At 41.6% G+C, this 23,613-nt stretch overlaps 1 protein-coding gene across 4 annotated transcripts in view; it reads right to left on the reverse strand.

The window, feature by feature from the left end:
- Nucleotides 1-13,122: 13,122 nt before the first annotated feature.
- The window catches only part of LOC127571232 (hyaluronidase-like), a 41,912-nt gene continuing 31,421 nt past the window's right edge, over nt 13,123-23,613 (reverse strand). For 2 of the 4 annotated variants that reach the window (XM_052017426.1, XM_052017428.1), the window contains exons 2-4: nt 22,249-23,232; nt 20,244-20,333; nt 13,123-17,146 (exon numbers count right to left, since the gene is read on the reverse strand). In XM_052017426.1, the coding sequence (XP_051873386.1) occupies nt 16,826-17,146; nt 20,244-20,333; nt 22,249-23,181 (1,344 nt within the window). In that variant the 5' untranslated portion in view covers nt 23,182-23,232 and the 3' untranslated portion in view covers nt 13,123-16,825. Of the gene's footprint in view, nt 17,147-20,243; nt 20,334-22,248; nt 23,258-23,613 lie in introns of all 4 variants that reach the window. The other 2 variants (XM_052017425.1, XM_052017427.1) reach the window with 2 other exon arrangements.

Below are 23,613 nucleotides of genomic sequence, written 5' to 3' on the forward strand. Positions count from 1 at the left end.
TCTCATTCAAAGATCAACAGGTCTGCATGGCAAAGAAAATACGTTTGACTTAATTAGGTACATTGCATTACATACCGTATCTGTATAACTCTGACAACGAAATGGCCTTATCATATGTTGCATCAACTTTTAAAATGATTCATGAGTCACAAGGTTGACAGTTTCATTTCAATGGGAATAATGTGGAAATAATATAAAATTGCTTTTGTATTTAAGACAAATGAAGCACTTTGAGTAGAAACATTAAGACATAAAAACTTTGAGACACCTTATGGAAATGTTCCATTCTTGGAAGTATATTTGTATTGTTTTTGACAAATGTGGAACTTCAAGTCAGATTGTACAATATGTCATTATATTCATTTTGGAAATTATAATCTTAGTCTTAAAAATACTTCAATATTAAAGACAAGTATACTACTCACCACTGGTATTTCTATGTCCTTCTGGTAGTCAGAGCAGAGAAAACTAACTGATGAACTTCATTTATACATCACATCCTGAGATGCTTTGCAGCCACTGGTTATTTGTAATAAATGTTTTGTAGATAAACCTTACAGCTATTGGCCCTCTGTTGAACTGTTGGCTGTTATATCAGCTTCAGTGTTTAACATAACTTAACAGTATCACAATCAATCAGATAACTTAAGAAGTTTCCAGACTTGTTAGATTGCTGTTTAAATCATTAACCAATATTTTGATCATCCAACTCTATAGTTATGCAATTAGTTCAATTAATTGTTGTTTGATTAAGCTCCTGTAAAGGTCCTTGTTTGTGTTAGAGATGGTGTACTATTGTTCAAAGATAATAACACTTGCAAACAAAGTGTTGCTCATGGTGATGAAGATTACAAAATGGCTAAGCAGGGAAATTAATAAAAAGCATATGTATTTTTGTTTGGTGGGTGGGGGAGGTGGTGCTGGGTGCCAGATGGGGTTTGGGGTCCCTGGACAAGTTGATGAAGGTGCCATATTTCACAACTATGATTTTTCTAGTCCCCCTTCCAGGTGGGGGGAATGTGCATGGATTTGGAGAATGTTGTTGGTTGGGAAGAGAAGGTGCCTTTCTATTGCAGACAGAAGCTCAGCAAACATTTATTATGAGTAAAATGTTGGTTTTGTGTATATTTATTCAGAACAGCTAATGTTGGCTTCCAAGTTTAGTTAAGCCGAGGTCCGTTATGAGCTACTGGTTCTTGGGCAGGTACAACAACAGATTAGGAGACCCATTGTTGATCCCTGGATGACACTGAATCAGCTGATATCAAGTAAGGCAGCTGGTTCGTTGCTACCATTGGTCTAATTTCTCCCATTGCTTCAGTGTCATCCAGGGATCAACAACGGGTCTCCTAATCTGTCGTCGTACCAGCCCAGGAATATGATCCTCATTACCTTTCTTGAGATCATTGTCAGAAAAGGTGCCTGTGGGCATCTGGTGAAATGAGAAGTTAGCCGACAATGATGCCCTCCATGGTCGAATGATCTGCTGACACTCAGATATGGAATGTCTGCTTGAGCTATTTCCTACGGATACGCTATTAACTGTGGAATCATTCCTTACACATGAAACTGAAGCCTTCTAGTAGCCCTCATACTGACTGTAAAACATATAATGAGGATATTTCATAGAGGATCAGGGAAGTTCTCCTTGATGTCACAGACAATATTTAGCCCTCGAGTGCTTAAGTTACTGGACTAGCAGTCAGTTCTAGATCATGGATCCTTTGACACTTTTAAATCCTGCCAAAGTAGCTGGGAAATTTAAATTCTTGCAGTTAAATCATGAAATAAAGCTAGTCTCAGTAAGAGTAACCATGAAACTACTGATCTCATAATACTTGTTTGGTTCACTAATGTCCTTCAAGGAAAGAAATCTACTGCCCTACCTGGTCTGCCCTTTTTGTAACTCGATCCATTGATGTGATTGATTTTTTACTGCTTCCTGAGTTCAAGGGTAGTTAGACATGGATAATAAATGCAAGCATTGGAAGTGATCTCCACATTCTGTCAACAAATAAATAATATTCAAAACGGATTTTCTGGCTGCAGTTGCATTTATCAGTTTTGTGTGACCTTAGTGTGCTCCCGCGTTTCCAAAGTTATGAGAGTGGCGAGACTTCAGAAGTATTTCTTTGCTTGTAAAGTGTGTTGGGACCACCTCACATCATGAATGGAACTATAGAGATAGTATATGCTCCTGGGAGAGAATGGGAAAAATTGAAATTAGAAGGAAATGGACACCAAACACTTTTGCTCAAAAGTCCTCCTTAAGATATATCTGTCGTTTAACACAAAAATATTAAGATAATATTAAGATACAATTGATTAGTATTTTAAAATGGCTCTATATTTTCCCAAGTCCAAGATATTGGTGCCTGGAATGCACTGCTGTGGGTGGTGGTAGGGGCCGATACAATAGGGTCATTTAAGAGACTATTAGATAGGCACATGGATGAAAGAAAAATAGAGGGTTGTGGGAGGTGAAGTGGACAGGGCGATAGATTGAATGGGGCTAAGGTTTATATTGGTTGGCACAACATTGTGGGCTGAAGGGCCCGTACTGTGCTGTACTCTTATATATACTATATGAACATATAAATTAGACGCAGTAGGTCATTTGGCCCCACAAATCTGCCCCATTATTTCATAAGATCATGGCTGATCTGATGTTAACCTCAACTTCACATCCCACTCTACGCACAGTTGCATTTACTTCCTTGCTTAACAAGTATCTGTCTATGTGTCATGCCAGGCTTTGAAACAGACATTTTATCTGTGGCATGGTGACCTATTCATGTTATGTGCACATTTATTTTAAGGTGTCCTAAAAGTAAGATAATAGAGAAAATACAAATGCCATTAAAATAAATCAAGCGGCTCAGGCAAGTTAAGAAATCCTGTCCTTTCAGCACAGAACAAAGATCCAATTCACCGTGCATCTAAAAGATGAGGGTCCTTTCTCCTTAACAAGCAGTATTGGTTCCAAGTGAAATTGATCATACAGAGCCACAACTCAATTCTAATAGCTTGAGGATAAAATTAACACTAATTACCAAATTATCAGTCTTATTCAGTGAGGGTCTAGTGTGGAATGGAAATCCCACCCTTGTACAAATAAGGTTAAGACAGATCCATCAGGGAAGGAGTTTATTGAAACCTACAATATCTTTATCACTCATTCTGGAGTGCTCACTATAAACACTGGATGCAAAATGTGGAAAACCAGTATGCTCTTAACTCAAGCGGCTTGATTTGAATTACATAATCATTTTAAGCACTTAATCTCCACTTTACTGTGTTATTTATAATACTCATTGCAAATTATTCATAATCCAATATTCTAAGCAGCATAATCAATTATTGATGGAAACGATGGCCTCAGTTTTCTGAAGCAATGCACTCAGTTCCACATAAAACCTGTACCTAAACGTCAGGAAGTTCACAGCTCCTATACAAGCATGTGCAAACACTCAAGTCCCAGACATCTTGACAGGTTTTCACTTGGGTTTTCACTGTCGGACTCCTCATTGCACGAAATTCTGGCAATTCCATGAACCTGCATGAGATTAGATTTGACTCAGGAACAAAGAGGACAATCATTTGATAGAAAGGAACTGCCCAGTGGGACCAAGCGTGTATCAGGAGAATGACATTTTATTTTAATTGCTTGACTTTACTTAAATGTTTTAATGTTTTACTTACTGAAGGATGTTTAATAGCTTGTTCTTTTTATTTTTTTAATGTTTGGAATCTTTCCCATTTGCTCAGCATTCAGTGTTTTTTGACAAGGTTGACACCTAGCTAATCTTTGGAGTGTGGTGTTTCCAGATATCAAAAGTTTCTTTTTCAGCACTTCTGTGGGTTCTAGACCTGTCATAAGATTGGATTTACATTTGTAATGCACTACAGTGCTTGGGGCCATGATGCGGAGAATCGGGACAGTTTTGGAAGGAAGTACTCATCCGTCATCACCATAAGCCTACCTCGCCGTTCAATGTGATCATGACAGATTTATGCTAGCCTCAATTCCTCTACTGTGCCAGTTCCCCATAACCCTCAATTCCTCGACCTTTCAAATATTTATCTATTCCCAATCTTAGATACATCTAATGATCTTCCCTCCATCACCCTCTGGGGCAGAGAATTCCAGAGATGCACTACCCTCTGAGAGAAATTTCTCTGCACCTCAGTTTTAAATGACTGGTCCCTTATTTTGTAGCTATGTCCCCTTGGTCGTGACTCTCCCACTGGTGAAAACATCTCAGCATCTATCCTGTCAAGCCCCCTTAGGATCTTAAATGTCTGGGAGACCATAATCAATGTGGATCAGAAACCTCATCTCCACCTTATTGACCACTAACACAGGCTTAGCCCCCTGCTATATTCTTTCTATACCTAAGCACAGCTCCAACACCATCTACAAATTTGACAATGACACCACTGTTGTTGGCAGAATCACAGATGGTGACAAGGAGGCGTACTGGAATGAGATAAGTCAGCTGGTTGCGTGGTGTTGTCATGTTTGTAATATACTGTGCTGCTGCAAAAAACAAATTTTCATCGCGTTTATACCCTGGGTATGTATGCCCATGAATGAACTTAAAACTTGAACTGAGAATCCCCTCTGACTCTATAATGTACCTGTGGAAAGCTATCAAAGCTATCAATGATTAGGAATAGTCAGCATGGCTTCGTTAAGGGCAGGTCCTGCCTTACGAGCCTGATTGAATTTTTTGAGGATGTGACTAAGCACATCGATGAAGGGAGAGCAGTAGATGTAGTGTATATGGATTTCAGCAAGGCGTTTGATAAGGTACCCCATGCGAAGCTTATGGAGAAGGTGAGGAGACATGGGATCCAAGGGGACATTGCAGTGTGGATCCAGAACTGGCTGGCCCACAGAAGGCAAAGAGTGGTTGTTGAAGGGTCATATTCTGAGTGGAGGTCGGTGACCAGTGGTGTACTTCAGGGATCTGTACTGGGACCCTTACTATTTGTGATTTTTATAAATGACCTGGATTGTTATGGACTCAGTGAAAGTCCCTTTAAGATAGAGAGTGTGTGTGTATGTGTGTGTGGGGCGTGCTTACGTCAATAGAAGATAAAGGACGTAATGACGTTGTTGAAGAAGGCAGAAGAAGAAGGAGAGAGAGAGAGAAGGGAGAGAGACACCAGCCTGCTTGTTTTCTCTATCGATGGATGAGAAACAATAACTGTGTTTGCCATAGAAATCCATGTATGGAAGTTGGAAGTAATCCGGTGGAGTTCACTTTGTTGCTGACCTGTAGAAGGAAACAGGTATTTGTGTGTGGACGACCACGGTTCGGATGCTTTTCGGGGTGAGGAAGTCACTACCGAGTAAACACTGAAGTGTCGTTTGGGTTCCATCGTGGAACATCTGGATTTCGTATGTACTCTCTCTATGTTTTTCTACATCTACATCTTATCTTCAGACAACGGTGGTTGTTGAAGAAGCCCTTGCTCATGTTTCACCTTATGGCTTGCGGAACTGAACTTTAAGAACCATTCCGGAACTGGGAGTTTTGGACTTTGTCACACACACACACGAAGAGTTTAGTTTTGGGGTTAACGTTCGAGGTTTAACATTCTTGAATTCTAACATACTAACATTTTTTTTTAACTTTTATTTTACGTATTATCATAAGTAGTGATTAATAAAATAGTTTTTAACACTGAATCATGCTCAGTGTGTTTCTTTTGTTGCTGGTTTGTGACAAAATTGGGGGCTCGTCCGGGATAGTTCCCAAGGTTAACGAGTGTCGTCTGGGATCGTTCCCCAGATTGACGAGATTTGTTCGGGATTCAATCCAAAGATTTTGAGGGAGGTCTGATAAATTCTTTGTAATTGGCTTGTGTGTGTGGAAACCAGCAGCAATGGATATTAAGGCATTTTTGGAGTCACCAACCCAAAAGGGATTGGAGGTGGCGAAAAAAGGATGATTTGATAAAGATTGCTACAAGGCTAAACCTTACAGAAGTAAAGCAGTCTATGAGAAAGGCAGATATTCAGAGATTGATAGCTGGCCATTATGTGGAAAAGAAGGTGTTTGAGAAGGAAGTGTTAAAACAGTTTCCTGGCAGTGAAATAGCAATTTCTGAGGCACAGGTGCAGCTGGCAAAGATAGAGGCTGAACGAGAGCAAAATAAATTAGAGGCTGAACGAGAACAAAAGAGATTAGAGGCTGAACGAGAACAAAAGAGATTAGAGGCTGAACGAGAACAAAAGAGATTAGAGGCTGAACGAGAGGAAAAGAGATTAGAGGCCGAACGAGAGCAAACCCAGTTAAAGATAGAGGCCGAACAAAAGCTAACTCAGATGAAGATAGAGGCTGATCTAGCAATGAAGCAGATGGAATTGAGGAGGATGGAGCTGGATAACGAGGAGAAAAAGAGGCAGCATGAGTTACAAATGAAGCGTAGGAGTTCGGAATCTGATTCTGATGATGGCTTTTCAGCCAGCAGGGAGGTTCGATTAGTCCCTCCGTTTGAAGAAGATCAGGTTGATCAGTATTTCCAACATTTTGAAAAGGTTGCTGTGAGTTCAAACTGGCCAAGGAAAGGATGGGCTCTTATGGTACAGAGTGTGATTAAAGGTAAAGCTCAAAAAGCTTATTCTGCTTTGTCTGCTGAGGATGCAGCTGATTATACCAAGGTAAAACAAGCTATTTTGAAGGCCTATGAATTGGTCCCTGAGGCTTATAGACAAAAATTCAGAGACTTGAGGAAATCTGCAGATCAGACTTATATGGAATTTGCCAATGGAAAGAGAATATGTTTTGAACGATGGTGCCTGGCTAAAAATGTAGATGGGGATTATGATAAATTGACAGAATTGATACTAGTGGAAGACTTTAAAAGATGTGTTCCAGCTGAATTAACAACATATTTAAATGAAAAGGCAGTGGAAACTTTACAAGAAACTGCTAGGTTGGCAGATGATTATGCTTTAACCCATAAATCCAAATGGGGACAACCTAAAACCTTTCAAAAGAGTTACAAAGACAATCCAGGTAAACCGGAGATTAAATTGGGAGGTAATCAAAAAGGAAAAGATGAAAAGAAGCCAGGGCTGGAGAAACCTGTTGAGCGTACTTGTTATTACTGTAGGAAACCTGGCCACGTGATATCTAATTGTGCCCTTTTGAAGAAAAAGAAGGAAGCTGGGCCCAATGCTTGCTTTCAGGCAATTAAAAATCAAAAAGGTTTAGGAGATGCTGTTAAAGATCAGTCCTTGCAAGAGGTAAAAGCGGAAAAGTTGGAGGAGGTGAGAAAAGAATTCCGTTTGTATGTATCAGAGGGTTTTGTTTCACTGAATGATGAGTCACCCCAGGTGCCAGTGAAAATTCTTAGAGATACTGGGGCTAGTCAATCTCTCTTGCTGGACAGTGTTTTAAATTTTGGTGAAGAAAGTGACACTGGTGAAGTAAATCTAGTACGAGGCGTTACAGGTGAGACCATGTCTGTCCCTTTTCACAGGGTGATTTTAAAGTCAAAGTTCGTAGAAGGACCAGTCGAGATAGGGATAAGACCTAGTTTGCCAGTGGAAGGAGTTTCTTTGTTATTGGGAAATGACCTTGCAGATGGAGAAAGTGATCCTGTGGTACGGTTAACAACCAAACCAAGGATTGATGAGTCTGAGAATGATCCAGATGTTTACCCATCATGTGCGGTGACTCGAGCTAGAGCTAGAGAATTAGCCAAGACAGACAGTCCGGTGCAGTCTGATGTGATTCCTTGTGACAGTCCTAAACAGGAAGAAAATTATGATGCCTTATCTGAGACTTTTCTGTCTTCACTGGAGGATCAACATCCTTATAGTGAGCCTGAATTTAAAGATTTGTCTTTGTCGAGGAAGGATTTTATGGTGGAACAGACAAAGGACCCTGAATTGACAGAATTGAAAGAAAAAGCACTCTCATGTGAGGAGATTGAAAAAGTGCCAACTGGATACTATGTCAAAAATGGAGTGTTAATGAGGAAATGGAGACCTCCTCATGTTCCTGTTACTGAGGAATGGGAAGTTATTCATCAGGTTGTTGTTCCTAAAGTTCATAGGGATGAGATTTTAAACCTGGCCCATAGTATGCCTTTGGGTGGTCATTTTGGTGTGAATAAAACTGTAGGGAAGATCTTGAAACAATTCTATTGGCCTGGTTTGAGAAAAGATGTGGTGATGTTTTGTCGAACCTGCCACACATGTCAGATGGTAGGTAAACCAAATCAAAAACCCCCTGTGGCTCCTTTGAAACCAATTCCTGCTTTTGATGAGCCCTTTTCGAAGGTGATTGTGGACTGTGTTGGCCCATTACCAAAGTCTAAGACTGGAAATCAGTATTTGTTAACCATCATGTGTGCCACTTCTAGATTTCCAGAGGCAATATCCCTTAGAAATATTAAGGCCAAGACGGTGTCAAAGGCTCTTGTAAAATTTTTTACCTTGTTTGGTTTGCCAAAAGAAATCCAATCTGATCAAGGTAGTAATTTTATGTCAAAAATTTTTCAACAAATAGTCTATGAGCTGGGAGCAAAGCAGATTGTCTCATCTGCATATCACCCAGAATCTCAAGGAGCTCTGGAGAGATTTCATTCTACTCTCAAAAATATGCTGAAGACTTATTGCTTTGAAAACACCAAGGATTGGGACGAAGGTATCCATTTACTTTTGTTTGCCGTTAGAGAATCAATCCAGGAGTCAATAGGATTTAGTCCGTTTGAGCTTGTGTTTGGACATAGGGTGAGAGGACCTTTGGAGTTGTTGAGAGAGCAATGGGTTAATGAGGAAGTTCACTTGAGTCTGTTGGACTATGTCCAAAAATTTAAAACTCGGTTGGAGAGAGTCTGCCAGCTAGCGAGAGAGAATCTGAAAACAAGCCAGATAAGAATGAAGACATATTTTGATAGACGTGCTCGGCCTAGGACATTCGCAGTGGGGCAAAAGGTGTTGGTATTTTTCCCTAGCCAAAATAATCCCTTGCAAGCTCGTTTTTCTGGACCCTATGTTATTGAATCTCGAGTGACTGATCTAACATATATAATCAAAACACCAGATAGACGCAAGAAAACACAACTCTGTCATGTAAACATGCTAAAACCTTATTATGAGAGGGATTCAGTTGTGGCCTTGGTGGATGGTGTAAAGGTTGTTTCTAGAATGCCTGATGTTGATGTTGAGGAAGGCCAATTTAGACCAAATATTGTTCCATCAAAACTAAAAAACCAAAATATCCTGGAGAACCTTGAAACAAAGTTGGACCATTTACAAGTTTCACAAAAACAACAGATGAGAGAATTAATTTTAAAATTTAAAAATCTGTTCCCAGATGTTCCAAACAGAACATCGATAATTACCCATGATGTTGATGTTGGGGATGCAAAACCAATCAAACAACACCCATATCGAATGAATGTGGAAACAAGTAAACTTGTTGATCAGGAAATAAAGTACATGTTGGAAAATGATATTATTAGACATTCTACTTCAAATTGGAGTTCGCCCTGTGTTATTGTACCTAAACCTGATGGAACTGTTAGATTTTGCACAGATTACAGGAAAGTGAATGCTGTAACAAAGTCAGATGCTTACCCTATTCCTAGGGTGGATGATTGCATAGACAGAGTGGGAAAGGCAAAATTTCTTACAAAGATTGACCTATTAAAAGGGTACTGGTGTGTTCCATTAACAGATAGAGGAAGGGAAATTTCAGCCTTTGTAACCCCTTCTGGATTGTATGAATACAATGTTTTGCCATTTGGAATGAAAAATGCTCCGGCAACATTTCAAAGAATGATTAATTCAGTGATTCATGGGTTAAACCATACAGATGCCTACATTGACGACTTAGTGACTGGGAATGATACATGGGAGGATCACATCTCTGCGTTAGAAAGGTTGTTTGAAAGACTTTCCAAGGCTAACCTTACAGTTAACTTGGCTAAAAGTGAATTTGGGCATGCCACTGTGACGTATCTTGGTTATGTTGTAGGTCAAGGCAAGCAAGCTCCTGTTCAGGCAAAAGTTCAAGCAATATCTGAGTTCCCTATTCCCACAGGTACGAGGACTGTTAGAAGATTTTTGGGAATGGTTGGATATTACCGAAAATTTTGTAAAAATTTTGCTGATATTGCTCTTCCCCTAACTAATCTTCTGAAGAAGGGAGTAAAGTTTGTTTGGACAGATTCTTGTCAAGAAGCATTTGAGAAACTGAAAGCCATTTTATGCTACCATCCTGTGCTCAAAACACCTGACTTTGAAAAGCCATTTTCATTAGCAGTAGATGCCAGTGATGAAGCTGCAGGAGCTGTGTTGTTGCAGAAGGGTGACCTTGATGATATTGACCATCCTGTAGCTTACTTTTCAAAGAAATTTAATGAGCATCAAAAGAATTATTCCACCATAGAGAAAGAATTACTGTCGCTTGTTTTAGCCTTGCAACATTTCAGTGTATATGTTTGCACTGCTCAGAAACCATTGACTGTGTATACAGATCATAACCCATTGGTGTTTCTGAGCCGAGTCAAAAACAAGAACAGAAGGCTGTTAAACTGGAGTTTAATTTTGCAAGAGTTTGATCTCATGATAACTCACATTAAAGGCAAAGATAATGTGATTGCTGATTGTCTTTCCCGATGTTAAATGGGAAACATGTATCTGTACTAATCTGATAGTCTGTAGTTGTGTAGCATGATAATTATTAACATTACTAACTGTATGCGCGGTTGAATTTTTCTTGGGAAAAATTTTTTTTAGGTGGGAGGTGTTATGGACTCAGTGAAAGTCCCTTTAAGATAGAGAGTGTGTGTGTATGTGTGTGTGGGGCGTGCTTACGTCAATAGAAGATAAAGGACGTAATGACGTTGTTGAAGAAGGCAGAAGAAGAAGGAGAGAGAGAGAGAAGGGAGAGAGACACCAGCCTGCTTGTTTTCTCTATCGATGGATGAGAAACAATAACTGTGTTTGCCATAGAAATCCATGTATGGAAGTTGGAAGTAATCCGGTGGAGTTCACTTTGTTGCTGACCTGTAGAAGGAAACAGGTATTTGTGTGTGGACGACCACGGTTCGGATGCTTTTCGGGGTGAGGAAGTCACTACCGAGTAAACACTGAAGTGTCGTTTGGGTTCCATCGTGGAACATTTGGATTTCGTATGTACTCTCTCTATGTTTTTCTACATCTACATCTTATCTTCAGACAACGGTGGTTGTTGAAGAAGCCCTTGCTCATGTTTCACCTTATGGCTTGCGGAACTGAACTTTAAGAACCATTCCGGAACTGGGAGTTTTGGACTTTGTCACACACACACACGAAGAGTTTAGTTTTGGGGTTAACGTTCGAGGTTTAACATTCTTGAATTCTAACATACTAACATTTTTTTTTAACTTTTATTTTACGTATTATCATAAGTAGTGATTAATAAAATAGTTTTTAACACTGAATCATGCTCAGTGTGTTTCTTTTGTTGCTGGTTTGTGACAGGATGAGGAAGTGGAGGGGTGGGTTAGTAAGTTTGAGGATGACACGAAGGTTGGGGGTGTTGTGGATAGTTTGGAGGGCTGTCAGAGGTTACAGAGGGACATAGATAGGATGCAGAGTTGGGATGAGAAGTGGCAGATGCAGTTCAACCCAGATAAGTGTGAAGTGGTTCATTTTGATAGGTCAAATATGTTGGCGGAATATAGTATTAATGGTAGGACTCTTGGCAGTGTGGAGGATCAGAGGGATCTTGGGGTCCGAGTCCATAGGACGCTCAAAGCGGCTGCGCAGGTTGACTCTGTGGTTAAGAAGGCATATGGTGTATTGTCCTTCATCAATTGGGGAATTGAATTTAGGAGCCGTGAGGTATTGTTGCAGCTATATAGGTCCCTGGTCAGACCCCACTTGGAGTATTGTGCTCAGTTCTGGTTGCCTCACTACAGGAAGGATGTGGAAGCCATAGAAAGGGTGCAGAGGAGATTTACTAGGATGTTGCCTGGAATGCGGGGCATGCCTTATGAAAATAGGTTGAGGGAACTTGGCCTTTTCTCCTTTGAGAGACAGAGGATGAGGGGGGACCTGATTGAGGTGTATAAGATGATGAGAGGTATTGATAGGGTAGATAGTCAGAGGCTTTTCCCCAGGGCTGAATTGGTGGCAACAAGAGGAGATAGGTTTAAGGTGCTGGGGAGTAGATATAGAGGAGATGTCAGGGGTAAGTTTTTTTACTCAGAGAGTGGTGAGTGTGTGGAATGGGCTGCCGGAAATGGTGGTGGAGGCTGATACGATAGGGTCTTTCAAGAGACTGTTAGATAGGTATATGGAGCTGAGTAAAATAGAGGGCTATGGGTAAGCCTAGTAATTTCTAGGGTAGGGACATGTTCGGCACAGCTTTGTGGGCCGAAGGGCCTGAATTGTGCTGTAATTGTTCTATGTTCTATGTTCTAGAACATCAAAAGCTATTCAGAAAGCGAGGCAGAGTCAGAGGTCATTGCATCAACTCCAAAAAAAAACATGAAGAATCTGCTCCCACTGCCTCTTTGTCTCTTAGTTGAGTTTGTATCTGAGATGAGTTTACCCCCATTCTTAGCTCTGAATGAGGTGGAGCCTTGGTGTTTGCACCACAGATGGATTTTACAGAGCTGAAGAGCCCAAACATATCATGGCTGTCACTGAGTTGCTGAACCTCCATTGCTGTCTCCATCCACCATCTGTTCTTTATGTTGCATGTTTTCTGCTGGACTTCAGGTTCTTGCAGAGCTGTTTCTTTTCCCTTGAGGAATGGTGGCACTTCCAATCCAGGAATGCCTTATGTTTGTGGGTAACTAGCTCCTCGATATCCTGGTCATTCTCACCAAACCACGCTTGGTTCTTCTTGGTATGAAAATCAAGAATCTCTTCACAGGTGCCGATGATAGAAGGCTTCAGGGAAGCTTGTAAGCTGTGGACACTTTGCAGCCCCTGTAGGCTGAGGGTTGACAGGTTGTCTGTGAGGTGCTATTAGAGAAGAACTACCTATGTGGGATCATTTGGAGCTTTAACATTGTTTTTTTTTCCAACATTGCTTCTGTTGATTCTGACGTTCTGTGGCCAGGTTGATGAGATAAGAGAAGATGATGTGGTGGTCAGCCCAGCAGTCAGCAGTACCTGTTGTAACATGGGTGATGCTGACATCTGCGTGAGAGTGAGCCAAAGGATCAAAAGACAGAAGAGTCACTGGATCCATTCTTGATGGTGAAGCTCCCTCTGCAATGATGGGATTCCTGTTCTGGTTTCCCCCACCAGAAGGGAATGTACCCACCACCTTGTTCTGTAATCTGGTCATCTCCTGCATATTGTGTCTCACTCAGTGCAGTGATATCAATGCCAAAGCATCTTGAGTTCCCAAGCCAGCAGTCTAGGGAGGTCCTGACGTTGCAGAATGGGATGACTTTTAGCAAGGAAGTACTCATTAGGTTGAGTGGGAGGGGTGGAAATCCTCTTTGGGGCAAGTAACAGAAAATTGTGTAAGTGATTCACCACTGCCAGGAAATTCTGAGCTATTACTTTATTCTCCAGCAAAGGCATTCTTCATATTGTAACGCAATAAGATAACAAAATGTAAAAAGTAGGCAGACTGCGATGGTAATGGAGATGAGCTGAAATTAAACTCTCTTTAAGACAATGCCAAAATGTCAACTTTACAGAAAATGAGAACTCTGCAATATTAGGTCTGTACTGCAGTGTTTATGTCCAGGCCATCAGTTCCATCGTAATCTAATTCACAGTCCCACTTGTTCCCTCATACACAGTTCTGGACAGCTGGCGTAGAAAGAAGAAAGAAATTCGATATAGAGACAAAGAAGTTGATAAGAAGTGGGAGCTTGTGGAAGATTTAAGGCATACTGAACCTGGTCTGGGGTCAGCCACTGGTCAGAGCAGGAGAAGCGGTTACATATAGTGGACTGACTGCGGAGGCATGAGGATAGATCTTATTGGTGAGTGGCAGCCAGTGGGACCTCCTGCAGCTTAAGTTGAACAAACGTAAGGGGTTATGCCACTCTCCAGACTATAATGAAGAATAATGACTGAGGAAGTACAGCTGCTGGCTCTCCCACAAGGCAACAAGGTACAAAATGTTTTATTTTAAAATATAACAAGTGTTCGTTGGCGGAGTTGTGGATAGCGAGGAAGGTTATCAAAGGATACAGCAGGATATAGATCAGTTGGAAATCTGGGCAGAGAAATGGCAGATGGAGGTTATTCCATACAAATGTGAGGTGATGTATTTTGGGAGGTCAAATGTAAGAGGAAAGTATACAGTAAGTGGCAGGTCCCTCAGGAGCATTAATATACAGAGGGATCTTGGAGTGCAAGGCCATAGCTCCCAGAGCTGTGGCAATAGGTGTGGACAGGGTGGTAGACATCTGGCTTGCTTGCCTTCATCATTTGGGGTACTGAGTATCAAAGCTGGGAAGTCATATTGTCCTGTATAAAACTTTGATTAGGCCACATTTGGAGTATTGTGTGAAATTCTGGTTGCCACACTATAGGAAGGACGTGGAGGCTATGGAGAGGATGAAGAAGAGATTTGTCGTGATGTTGCCTTCATTGGAGTCCATTAACTGTAAGGAGAGGTTGGAAAGACTTGGATTGTTTTCTGAGGAGCGTCAGAGGCTGAGGTATTTAAAATTGAGAGAGGCATAGGTAGAGTAGTCAGAGACTTTTCCCAAGGGTGGAAATGTCAAAAACTAGAGCGCATAGGTTTGAGGTGAAGGGGAATGTTTAAAGGAGACGTGCGAGGCAAGTTTTTTATGCAGAGAGCGGTAGGTGCCTGGAATGCCCTGCCAAGGGAGGTGGTAGAAGCAGATATAATAGCAATGTTAAAGAGGCATTTAGACAGATACATGTACAGGCAGGGAATAGAAGGTTACGGACCATGTGCAGGCAGATGGGATAGTTTAGGTTGGCATCAGGTGCAGACAGGTTTGTAAGACAAGATTTTCACTGTACCTCGGTACAAGTGACAATAATAACCTAATACCAATACATGGTGGGCTGAAGGGCCTCTTCCTGTGCTGTCCTGTTCTATGTTCATGCAGTTTAATTAACTTTTTGTTTCCTAAGGGACAAATATGCCTAACAGACTTTTGAAAATTATCACTTTAATAAAATGTTGGTATTGCTTGTCTGCAATTTGGTTTCTCAGCTGCAACTCAGCTACAGTTTTTCAAAATTCATCCTGCATTTAGGTAGAGCCATATTTATAAGCAGTCTCCAATTATATTTTCATTGTATAAAATTAACCCTTCTCTGATTTAGCATGTGCCATGAATTCAGTTAACAACCCACAGCAGTGGAATGAAATATTCAGCTGGGTGAATTTGTCTGGGCAGGATGGTGCCAGTCTCAAAGTAAAATGTGGGAGGTAGACTTGGCCAAAGAAAGCAAAGAAAAATCAGTTTGCTTCAAAAAAGCCTTTGTAGCTTCCAGCCTTATTAGCAACTGCTGAAACCTAGACGATAACACTGAGTCATTGACAAGGCACTCACCTCCCATTACAAGTGTTACATTGAAAGAAAATACGGCTATACTGAAGTGGCTGAAACAGATAAACTTCAAAATTATGAGGCTCTCTATTGCCTGGCTACTGGGAAGTACTGGTCACATCACAGATTTAGAACCCGAGTGTGTTTATATTGCTGTGTACGGCAATTCATAGCAGGAAATCCATAGGCAAAGGCCCTATGAAAAAGATCGCTGATCTCAGCTTGGGTCTAGTAACCAATGCCCATATAAAATATACAAATTAGCAAGGCAGGAGTTTTAAGACAAAAGAGACTGCGGATGCTGGAATATAGAACAAAAACAGAACACTGGAATGGCTCAGCGGGTCAAGCAGCGTCTGTGGAGGCAAAAGGTTGAAGTTGACGCTTCAGGTTGAGACCCTGCCTTGGGAGTTTTGCTGGCTGCAGTCAGATTCTAAAGTTAACTTTCCACTCTGAAGGCACATTGCAAGGTTTTGTTTGAAGCAAAGATTTTCACTTCCATTTTCTTCACAATGTTCAGCTGTTTTAAACTGAAAGCTTCTACTTTTTTGAATATTTCCTCAGTTCAGATCCCTAAAAAGGGACAAAGCCAGGATCTGTTGCTGTGATGCCATTTACTGGGATCTGAGAACAGTAGGACTGATACAAGAGATGTGAGTACAAACTTAAATTAGAAGTATGATATTAATAATATGCTGTCTATTACTCAGATAATAATGCAAATATCTGACTGAGGCATGGTTATAATTCTACAACAAGGATAAGGTTAGCTTGTGAAGCTCTCTTGGCTGATTTGTTCCTAATTTTGGTCGTGGGGCTACAGTAGGAGATGGAAATGTCATCTAAAGAAGCAAATTTTATCGGGTACAAATACACTAAGCAGAACCTCTTCTTCCACACCCTCAAGCCTTAGGAATAAGATACAGGATTCACCCATCAAGTTTCAAGCTGTTTTAGTTTGTGTTTCTTTTCCCTTTTCCCCAGATAATATCAAAGTTGCATTGTGAACCGTTTTTAATGCCTATCATTAAGTAGCAGGACTCACAGAGAAGTCAAATATTGTTTTCCATGGAAGCGTGATCAAAGAGTTCTGCTCACTCAGCAGGTGTGTGATTATCACATTATGATAAAGGTCTGCATATCACTGCTGGTGCTGAGGTATTTCCATTAAGTCTGATGACTGACCTTGAACAACTTAATACATATTGACTCAGATAAAAATGTAAGGCACCTGATGGTTTTAAATGTGAATTACTATCTCCAGGAGTAGAAAATGGGGAGGATAAATAACTACTGATTTCTTACTCTAAATGAATCTATTCTGGCAATGGGATCCTGTCCACCCCTTGTAGCAGTGGCATGTGAACTGCTCTTTCATGCTTTGCACATCTTCAGAATGCAAGGCTCCACGGGCTGTTAATGCAGAGCCAGAGGATGTCAGAACAGAGAAAATCTCAAAGCTTCTGGGATTGAGATGCAGATAGGTTTGGGATTCAGGGTCTTGCCGCACACATCGTCCATGGCCACTGCACAAAGTTTTGCTGCACAATGCGGCAGCTGTAGTGGTATTTAGAACATATCTTCCAAGCTCCCGGTCAATGTATTCTTTCAGTGCCTCACAACGTTCCTAATAGAAAAACACAAAACACAAGTATGAACCTGCATTAGAACATTTAATCACTGATTTAATACTTCCAGCTTTATAGAAAAAGCCATAATTTTTAGAGAAGGTCCAGGCACCCTAAAGGATTTAGCCATGGAGTTACATGTAGGTTCTTACTCCATGATGAGAAGATCCCAATGGATAACCTGACCTGGATTTCAAACATTGTGAATGAAAAAACTACTAATATATTCTGTGGTTGGTTTGTCGCAGAATATAGAATGTAGCTCACCGCTATGGTTTTACTATTCTTAGACTGTGTGTCTCTTCGACAGCTTTTTTTATTCAATTAATGGATGTTGTCTTTGCAGCCTAAGCCAGCATTTAATCATCCATCCCTAATTGCCCTTGAGAAGGTGGTGGTGAGCTGCCTTCTTGAACTGCTGCAGTCCTTGAGGTGTGGGTGTACCCACAATGTTGTTAGGGAGGGTGTTCCAGGATTTTGACCCAGTGACAGTGAATGAATGGTGATATATTTCCAAGTCAGGATGGAGTGTGGTTTGGAGGACAACTTCCAGATAGTGGTGTTCCCCATGCTTCTGGTGCCCTTGTCCTCCTAGCTGGTAGAGGTGGTGGGTTTGGAAGGTGCTGTCTAAGGAGTCTTGGTAAGTCTCTGCAGTGCGTCCTGTAGATGATACAAACCTCTGCTACTGGTCAGTTGTAACTCCAGGATATTGATAATGGGGGATTTAGTGTTGGTAATACCATTGAATGGGGGTGATAGCTGGATTTTCTCTTGTGGGATATCGTCACTGTCTGGCAGCTGTGTGGCATCAGTGGTACTTGCCACTGATCAACCCAGGCCTGGACATTGTCCAGGTCATGGTGCATTTTGGATGTGACTGCTTCACTATCTGAGGAGTCGTGAATGGTACTGAACATTGCGCAGTCATCAGCGGACATCCCTACTTCTGATCTTATGATTGAAGGAAGGTCACTGATAAAGAAGCTGAAGGTAGTTGGGCCTAGGACACTGCCCTGAGGAACTCCTGCAGAGATGTCCTGTGGCTTAAATGATTGACCTTCAACCACCACAGCCACCTTCCTTTGTGCTGGGTATGATTCCAACCAGTGGAGGCTTTTCCCCTTGATTCCCATTAACTCCAGTTTAGCCAAGGCTCCTTGATGCCGTACTCAATCAAATGCTGCCTTGATATCAATGGCAGTTCCTCTCTCTTTACCTCTGGAGTTCAGCTCTTTTGTCCATGTTTGGACAAAGGCTGTGATGAGATCAGAGCTGAGTGACTTTGGCAAAACCCAAAGTGACCTTCTGTGAGCAGGTTGTGGCTAAACAAGTGCCACCTGATAGTGCTGTTGATTCCCCTTTCCATAACTTAGCTGATGATACAGAGTAGACTCATGGGGCGGTAGGTGGCCAGGTTGGATTTGTACTGCTTCCTGTGGACAGGACATACCTGGGCAATTTTCCACATTGGGTAGATGCCAGTGTTGTAGCTCTACTGGAACAGCTTGTCCAAGAATGCAGCAACGTTCTGGAGGCAGCTCCATGAGATGTTGTCTTGGCAACATCCTTGTAAAAATTTTCTGCACTCTTTCCAGTTTAATAACATCTTTCCTATAGCAGGGTGACCAGAAGTGAACACAATTCTCCAAGTGTGGCCTCACCAGCGTCCTGTACAACTGCACCATGACCTCCCAACTTTTATACTCAATACCCTGACTTATGAGGGCCAGCATGTTAAAAGCCGCCTTCTCCACCTTGTCTACTTGTGACTCCACTTTCAGTGAACCATGTACTTGTACTCCAAGTTTCCTCTATTCTACAACGCTCCCCAAGTCCCTGCCGTTCACTGTGAAAGTCCTACCTGGATTTCACTTTCCAAAATGTAACACCTCGCACTTTTCTGAATTAAACTGTATTTACCATTTCTTGGCCCACTTACTCAGCTGATCAAGATCCCTTGTAATTTTTGATAACCTTTCTCATTGTCCTCTATACCACCTATTTTAGTATCATCTGCTGACTTATTAACCATGCCCTGTACATTCTTATCCAAAGCATTGATATGGATGACAAACAACAATAGGCCCAGCACTGACCCCTGAGGCACACCACTAGTCACGGGCCTCCAGTCCGAGAAACAACATTCCAACATCTCCCTCTGCTTTCTACCATCTAGCCAATTGTGTATCCAATTAGCCAGCTCTCCTTGGATTCCATGCGATCTATGCTTCAGCTTTCTCTTTTGCACTAATGTGCTGGGTTCCCTTGTTGTTGAGATTGGGGGTATTAGTGGAGTCTGCTCCTCCAATGAGCTGTTTAGTTGTCCACTGTTATTCACAACTGGATGTGGCAGCACTGCAGAGCTCAGATCTTATCTATTGTGGTTGTGGGATCACTTTGCTCTGTCTGTTCCATGCTGTTTATGTTGTTTGGCATGCAAGTAGTCCTGTTTTGTAGCTTCACCAGGTTGATCCCTCATTCTGAGGTATGCCTGGCCCTACTCCTGGTATGCCCTCCTGCACTCGTCATTAAACCAAGGTGATCCCCTGGCTGGATGGTGATGGTAGAGTGGGGGATGTGCCAGGCAATGAATTTGGAGATTGTGGTTAGATACAATTCTGCTGCTGCTGATGGCCCACAGTGCCTCGTGGATGCCCAGACCTGAGTTTCTAGATCTGTTTGCAGTCTGCCCCATGTAGTGTGGTGGTCGTGCCACATGTCACAATGAAGTGTATTTTCACTGTGAAGACGGAATATCATCTCCACAAGGACTGTGTGGTGGTCACTCCTACCGACACTGTCTGGACAGAGGCATCTGTGACAGGTATATTGGTGAGGACAAAATCAAGCCAGTTTTCCCTCTTGTTGGTTCCCTCACCACCTGCTGCAGAATGCTTTATACCAAGCATTCAATGCTTTGAGTGAGGCTTTGAAATAATTGTTTAAAAAGCAGGCTTCAACAAAGGAAATATAACTATTTAATCCCAAAATTTAAGATAAGTTAAGTAAATATTTCATTTTCTTGTACCCCACTGCATCAAAACAGTTGCAGTATTTGCCTGAGTTTGTTTACAGCCGTGAGAATGAAATACTCACCATGGTGCGAGCATTGTCCATGTCCCCCCATAGAACCACTCCAGAAGTCCCCATGGCTGCACTCTCCCCAATGGTGTGTATCAAGTCTGTCTGGAAGAAGAAATAATTATACATCATATATTGTTTGAGTCATTACATGCTCATAGTTATAATGTCATACAGCACAGAAACAGGTGCTTCAGCTCACTACATCCATGCTAACTATCAGTTATTCATCTATACTGCTACCATTTACCAGCACTTAGTCCATGGCCTTGTGTGCATTGGCAATTCAAGTGTACCCGTAGATATTCCTTAAATGTTGTGAGAGTACCTGCTTTCATTACCCACACAGGCAGTGCGGTCTTGATTCCAACCAGCATCTGGGCAAAAAGCATTCTTCCTCAGATTACCTTTCAACCTCCTCTTCCCTACCTTAAACCTCTGTCTCTCGTTCTTTGCAGAAAAACAGCAACATCCAAAACAGCAAAAGCCAGTGAAATGGAGAAGCTCTCAATGATCTTGAACCACATGATAAAAGGTGACGAAAAGCAGCTTGGTTGCTTCTGTTTGCCTCTACACAGTTTTCACACAGGATGCCCCACTCAGTTTATTTTAGACTAATAATCTCACACGGAGTGGTCCACAAGAATATACCCACACCAGGCTCAATGGGGTTCTTAGACTGTCAACTTACTAAACTATCAATTCACCTCCAACCTGTTCCCCATATTTCAGTTTTGCCCTCTGCCACATGCCATGATTTATCAGAGGGCATTGATATCTTGGCTTCTGTTAATGGGAAAGTGGAAAGATTTCAAAATGCCTGCTCATTTACAGGAGATGAACTGTATGCTTCCCATGACTCCTGGACAAATTCCAGGGGTAGCAGAGAGGAACATATTGTGGAGGAGCAGTTCAGAAACATTCCTCCATGTACCTCCAAAGGAAAATCTACCCCATCATATTAGAACTCAAATATGCTACTCCACTGTGATGATTACTCTGCGCTGGATTACCTTTTTCCTCTTAACTTTTACACTTAGGTGTAGTCTTTAATATGCTCTCAAAACCTTCTCTAGCAACTTGTGGGAGTCCCTGGCCAATAAACAATCAAAATGGAGAAGGACTGGTTGGAAGGAGCATTAAGACTTTTGAGTCCATTTGTCATGAGTGCATAAAAGTCCTATGTAAAATGTTTGCAGCTTCTGCCCAATCTGTGGCAGAGACTGCAGGTTCCACATGGCTTCATCAGCCACCTCAGAACTCTCAGAACTGGAGTGGAAGCAAGTTATTCCCGACCTTGAGGAACTACCCAAGGACAGGAGAACAACCTTTAAGTTATCATCTTACTTAAGTATTTGTCATTTGCAAACATAAGCACATGAGCTTGAGCTGCTTTTCATCACCTTTTATCATGTGGTTCAAGATCATTGATCAGCACAAAGACCTTGGACCAAATTCCATTCTTCCATGGCCAAACTGGACAATCATCCTAAAATGACAACTTGCTTTCATATAGAACCTTGAACATAGTATAGTGTCTCAAGGTGTTCGGGAGTTATCAAACACACAAAGTATGTAGGAAATATTGGGACAGGTGACCAAAAGTTGAGGTAAAAAGATTTAGGGAGCAAATCCCAGAGCTCAGGGCACCATGTAAAGTGAAGTGAGCTGGTCCCAGACATTTTCACACAGTGTAGTGTAACCAAGGAGGAATTTTACTTCCCATTTTTGTCATCTTTGTGTCTCTCCATCTTTGCTCGCTCCCAAGCGTGGGTAGAGAGAGGGAAAACAGTGTTGATGCCAAGATCGTACTGATCATGCTGGCAAAGCAGGATCAAGGGACAAATTGGCCTCATCTTTCTTCTACTTCTTATGTTCCTAATCTACCCAAAACTGAAGGAATGCCCAAATACTCAAATGGCTGAGAATAGAACTAGAATTTCAGTCGCTCCATCTGCAATAGCTGAGTCATTTTATTGAATGCTATTTCACTTACTTTGGGACTATTTGCCTTGCTTACCTCAGTAAGGAAGTCAAACGTATGTATGTATACATATCTGGCATAGGCCAAAACAGGCAGGGATTCGCTGACTCGATTAAGAGCAGCAACACGGAGGGCCTCCTTAATCTGGTAGTGAACAAACTTCTGAGTATTAATTGTGGACTTCAACTCCTCACTGATGTAGATGCTGGGATACAGGCTTCGCGATGCTTTCCATAGCCACGGTAGCTGGTTATTTCTTGGAATATCTTCTGGACTGCAGTGACCTGTGTACTTGGTTGGTGCATCCTTTTTAAAGTAATTGTAGCATTCTGGAAATTTATAGAAGCCCCAGAAACCCTTGGGTCTCAGTTTCTGTCCTAGTTTTAGTGTTTCACTCATAAAATTCTTTGCAGCATTTTGAAATTGCTCTTTGGCCAGCTGGACAACCTTACTTTCAGGTAAAGAAGGGGATTTTCTTCTAACCAGTTCTTCAGATTTTTTCCTGTAGATAACCATCTTCCCCCAGTCACGGTCCCAAAGTGGTCGCCATTCTTCCCAATCTATCACAGCAAGACCATGAAAGTCCACGTCCAGTAAATTGTTAATGTCTTCCGCAGCCACCTTGAGGTGTTCAGTCAGATTAGCAATCTGGACAAGGCCGCCGTTCACTGGAATCAACTCCTCAGTGTAGAATGGGTAACGACCAAATTTTAACTTATAGAATATAGTGATATTTTGCCCCACAAAGCTCTCGTTTTCATTTTCAACAATATCAAAAACATTCAGATCCAACTCAATGTTAAACTTAGTTTTACAGCGCGCAGAAGGTGTGTTCCAGACCACAATGAATGGCTTATCGTGGATAATTGGTGAGGCTGCTGCCGGCCTAAGTGCTTCTCCCCATATTATAGCTGGATGGGTAGAGAAGAAAAATAAAATGCACACGAGTAGTGCAAAACTCGATACCATGATTATGGTTCTTTCTTCAATGGCAGATGAACTCTTCCTGATTGGATCATTCTGTAAAATATGAATCAAAATACACCTATTGAAAAGTGAAGAAATTCTACACTGAAGTAATCATAGTCTCTAGATCATAATAAGATAGGAAACAGCTGACCCTAATGCCTACTCTGCCATTCAGTATGATTATAGCAAATGGAGACACAAGAGACTGCAGGTGCTGGAATCTGGAGCAACAAACAATCTGGCAGGCATGGACCCTCCTATTCAGTCCCTCCACATGAGACATCCTCCTCATCCCAGGAGTCAATCTCGGAGGTTTGTACTGCAATACCTCCATCCAAGGATATGCATTCTTGAGCATTGAGACCAAAATTGCACTATATACAGATATGGTCCCACTGAACCCCAGAGCATTCACTGAAAGACAATTCTCGC

The sequence above is a fragment of the Pristis pectinata genome, chromosome 6 (assembly GCF_009764475.1).
Source record: "Pristis pectinata isolate sPriPec2 chromosome 6, sPriPec2.1.pri, whole genome shotgun sequence".
Classification (NCBI taxonomy): Eukaryota; Metazoa; Chordata; class Chondrichthyes; order Rhinopristiformes; family Pristidae; genus Pristis; species Pristis pectinata.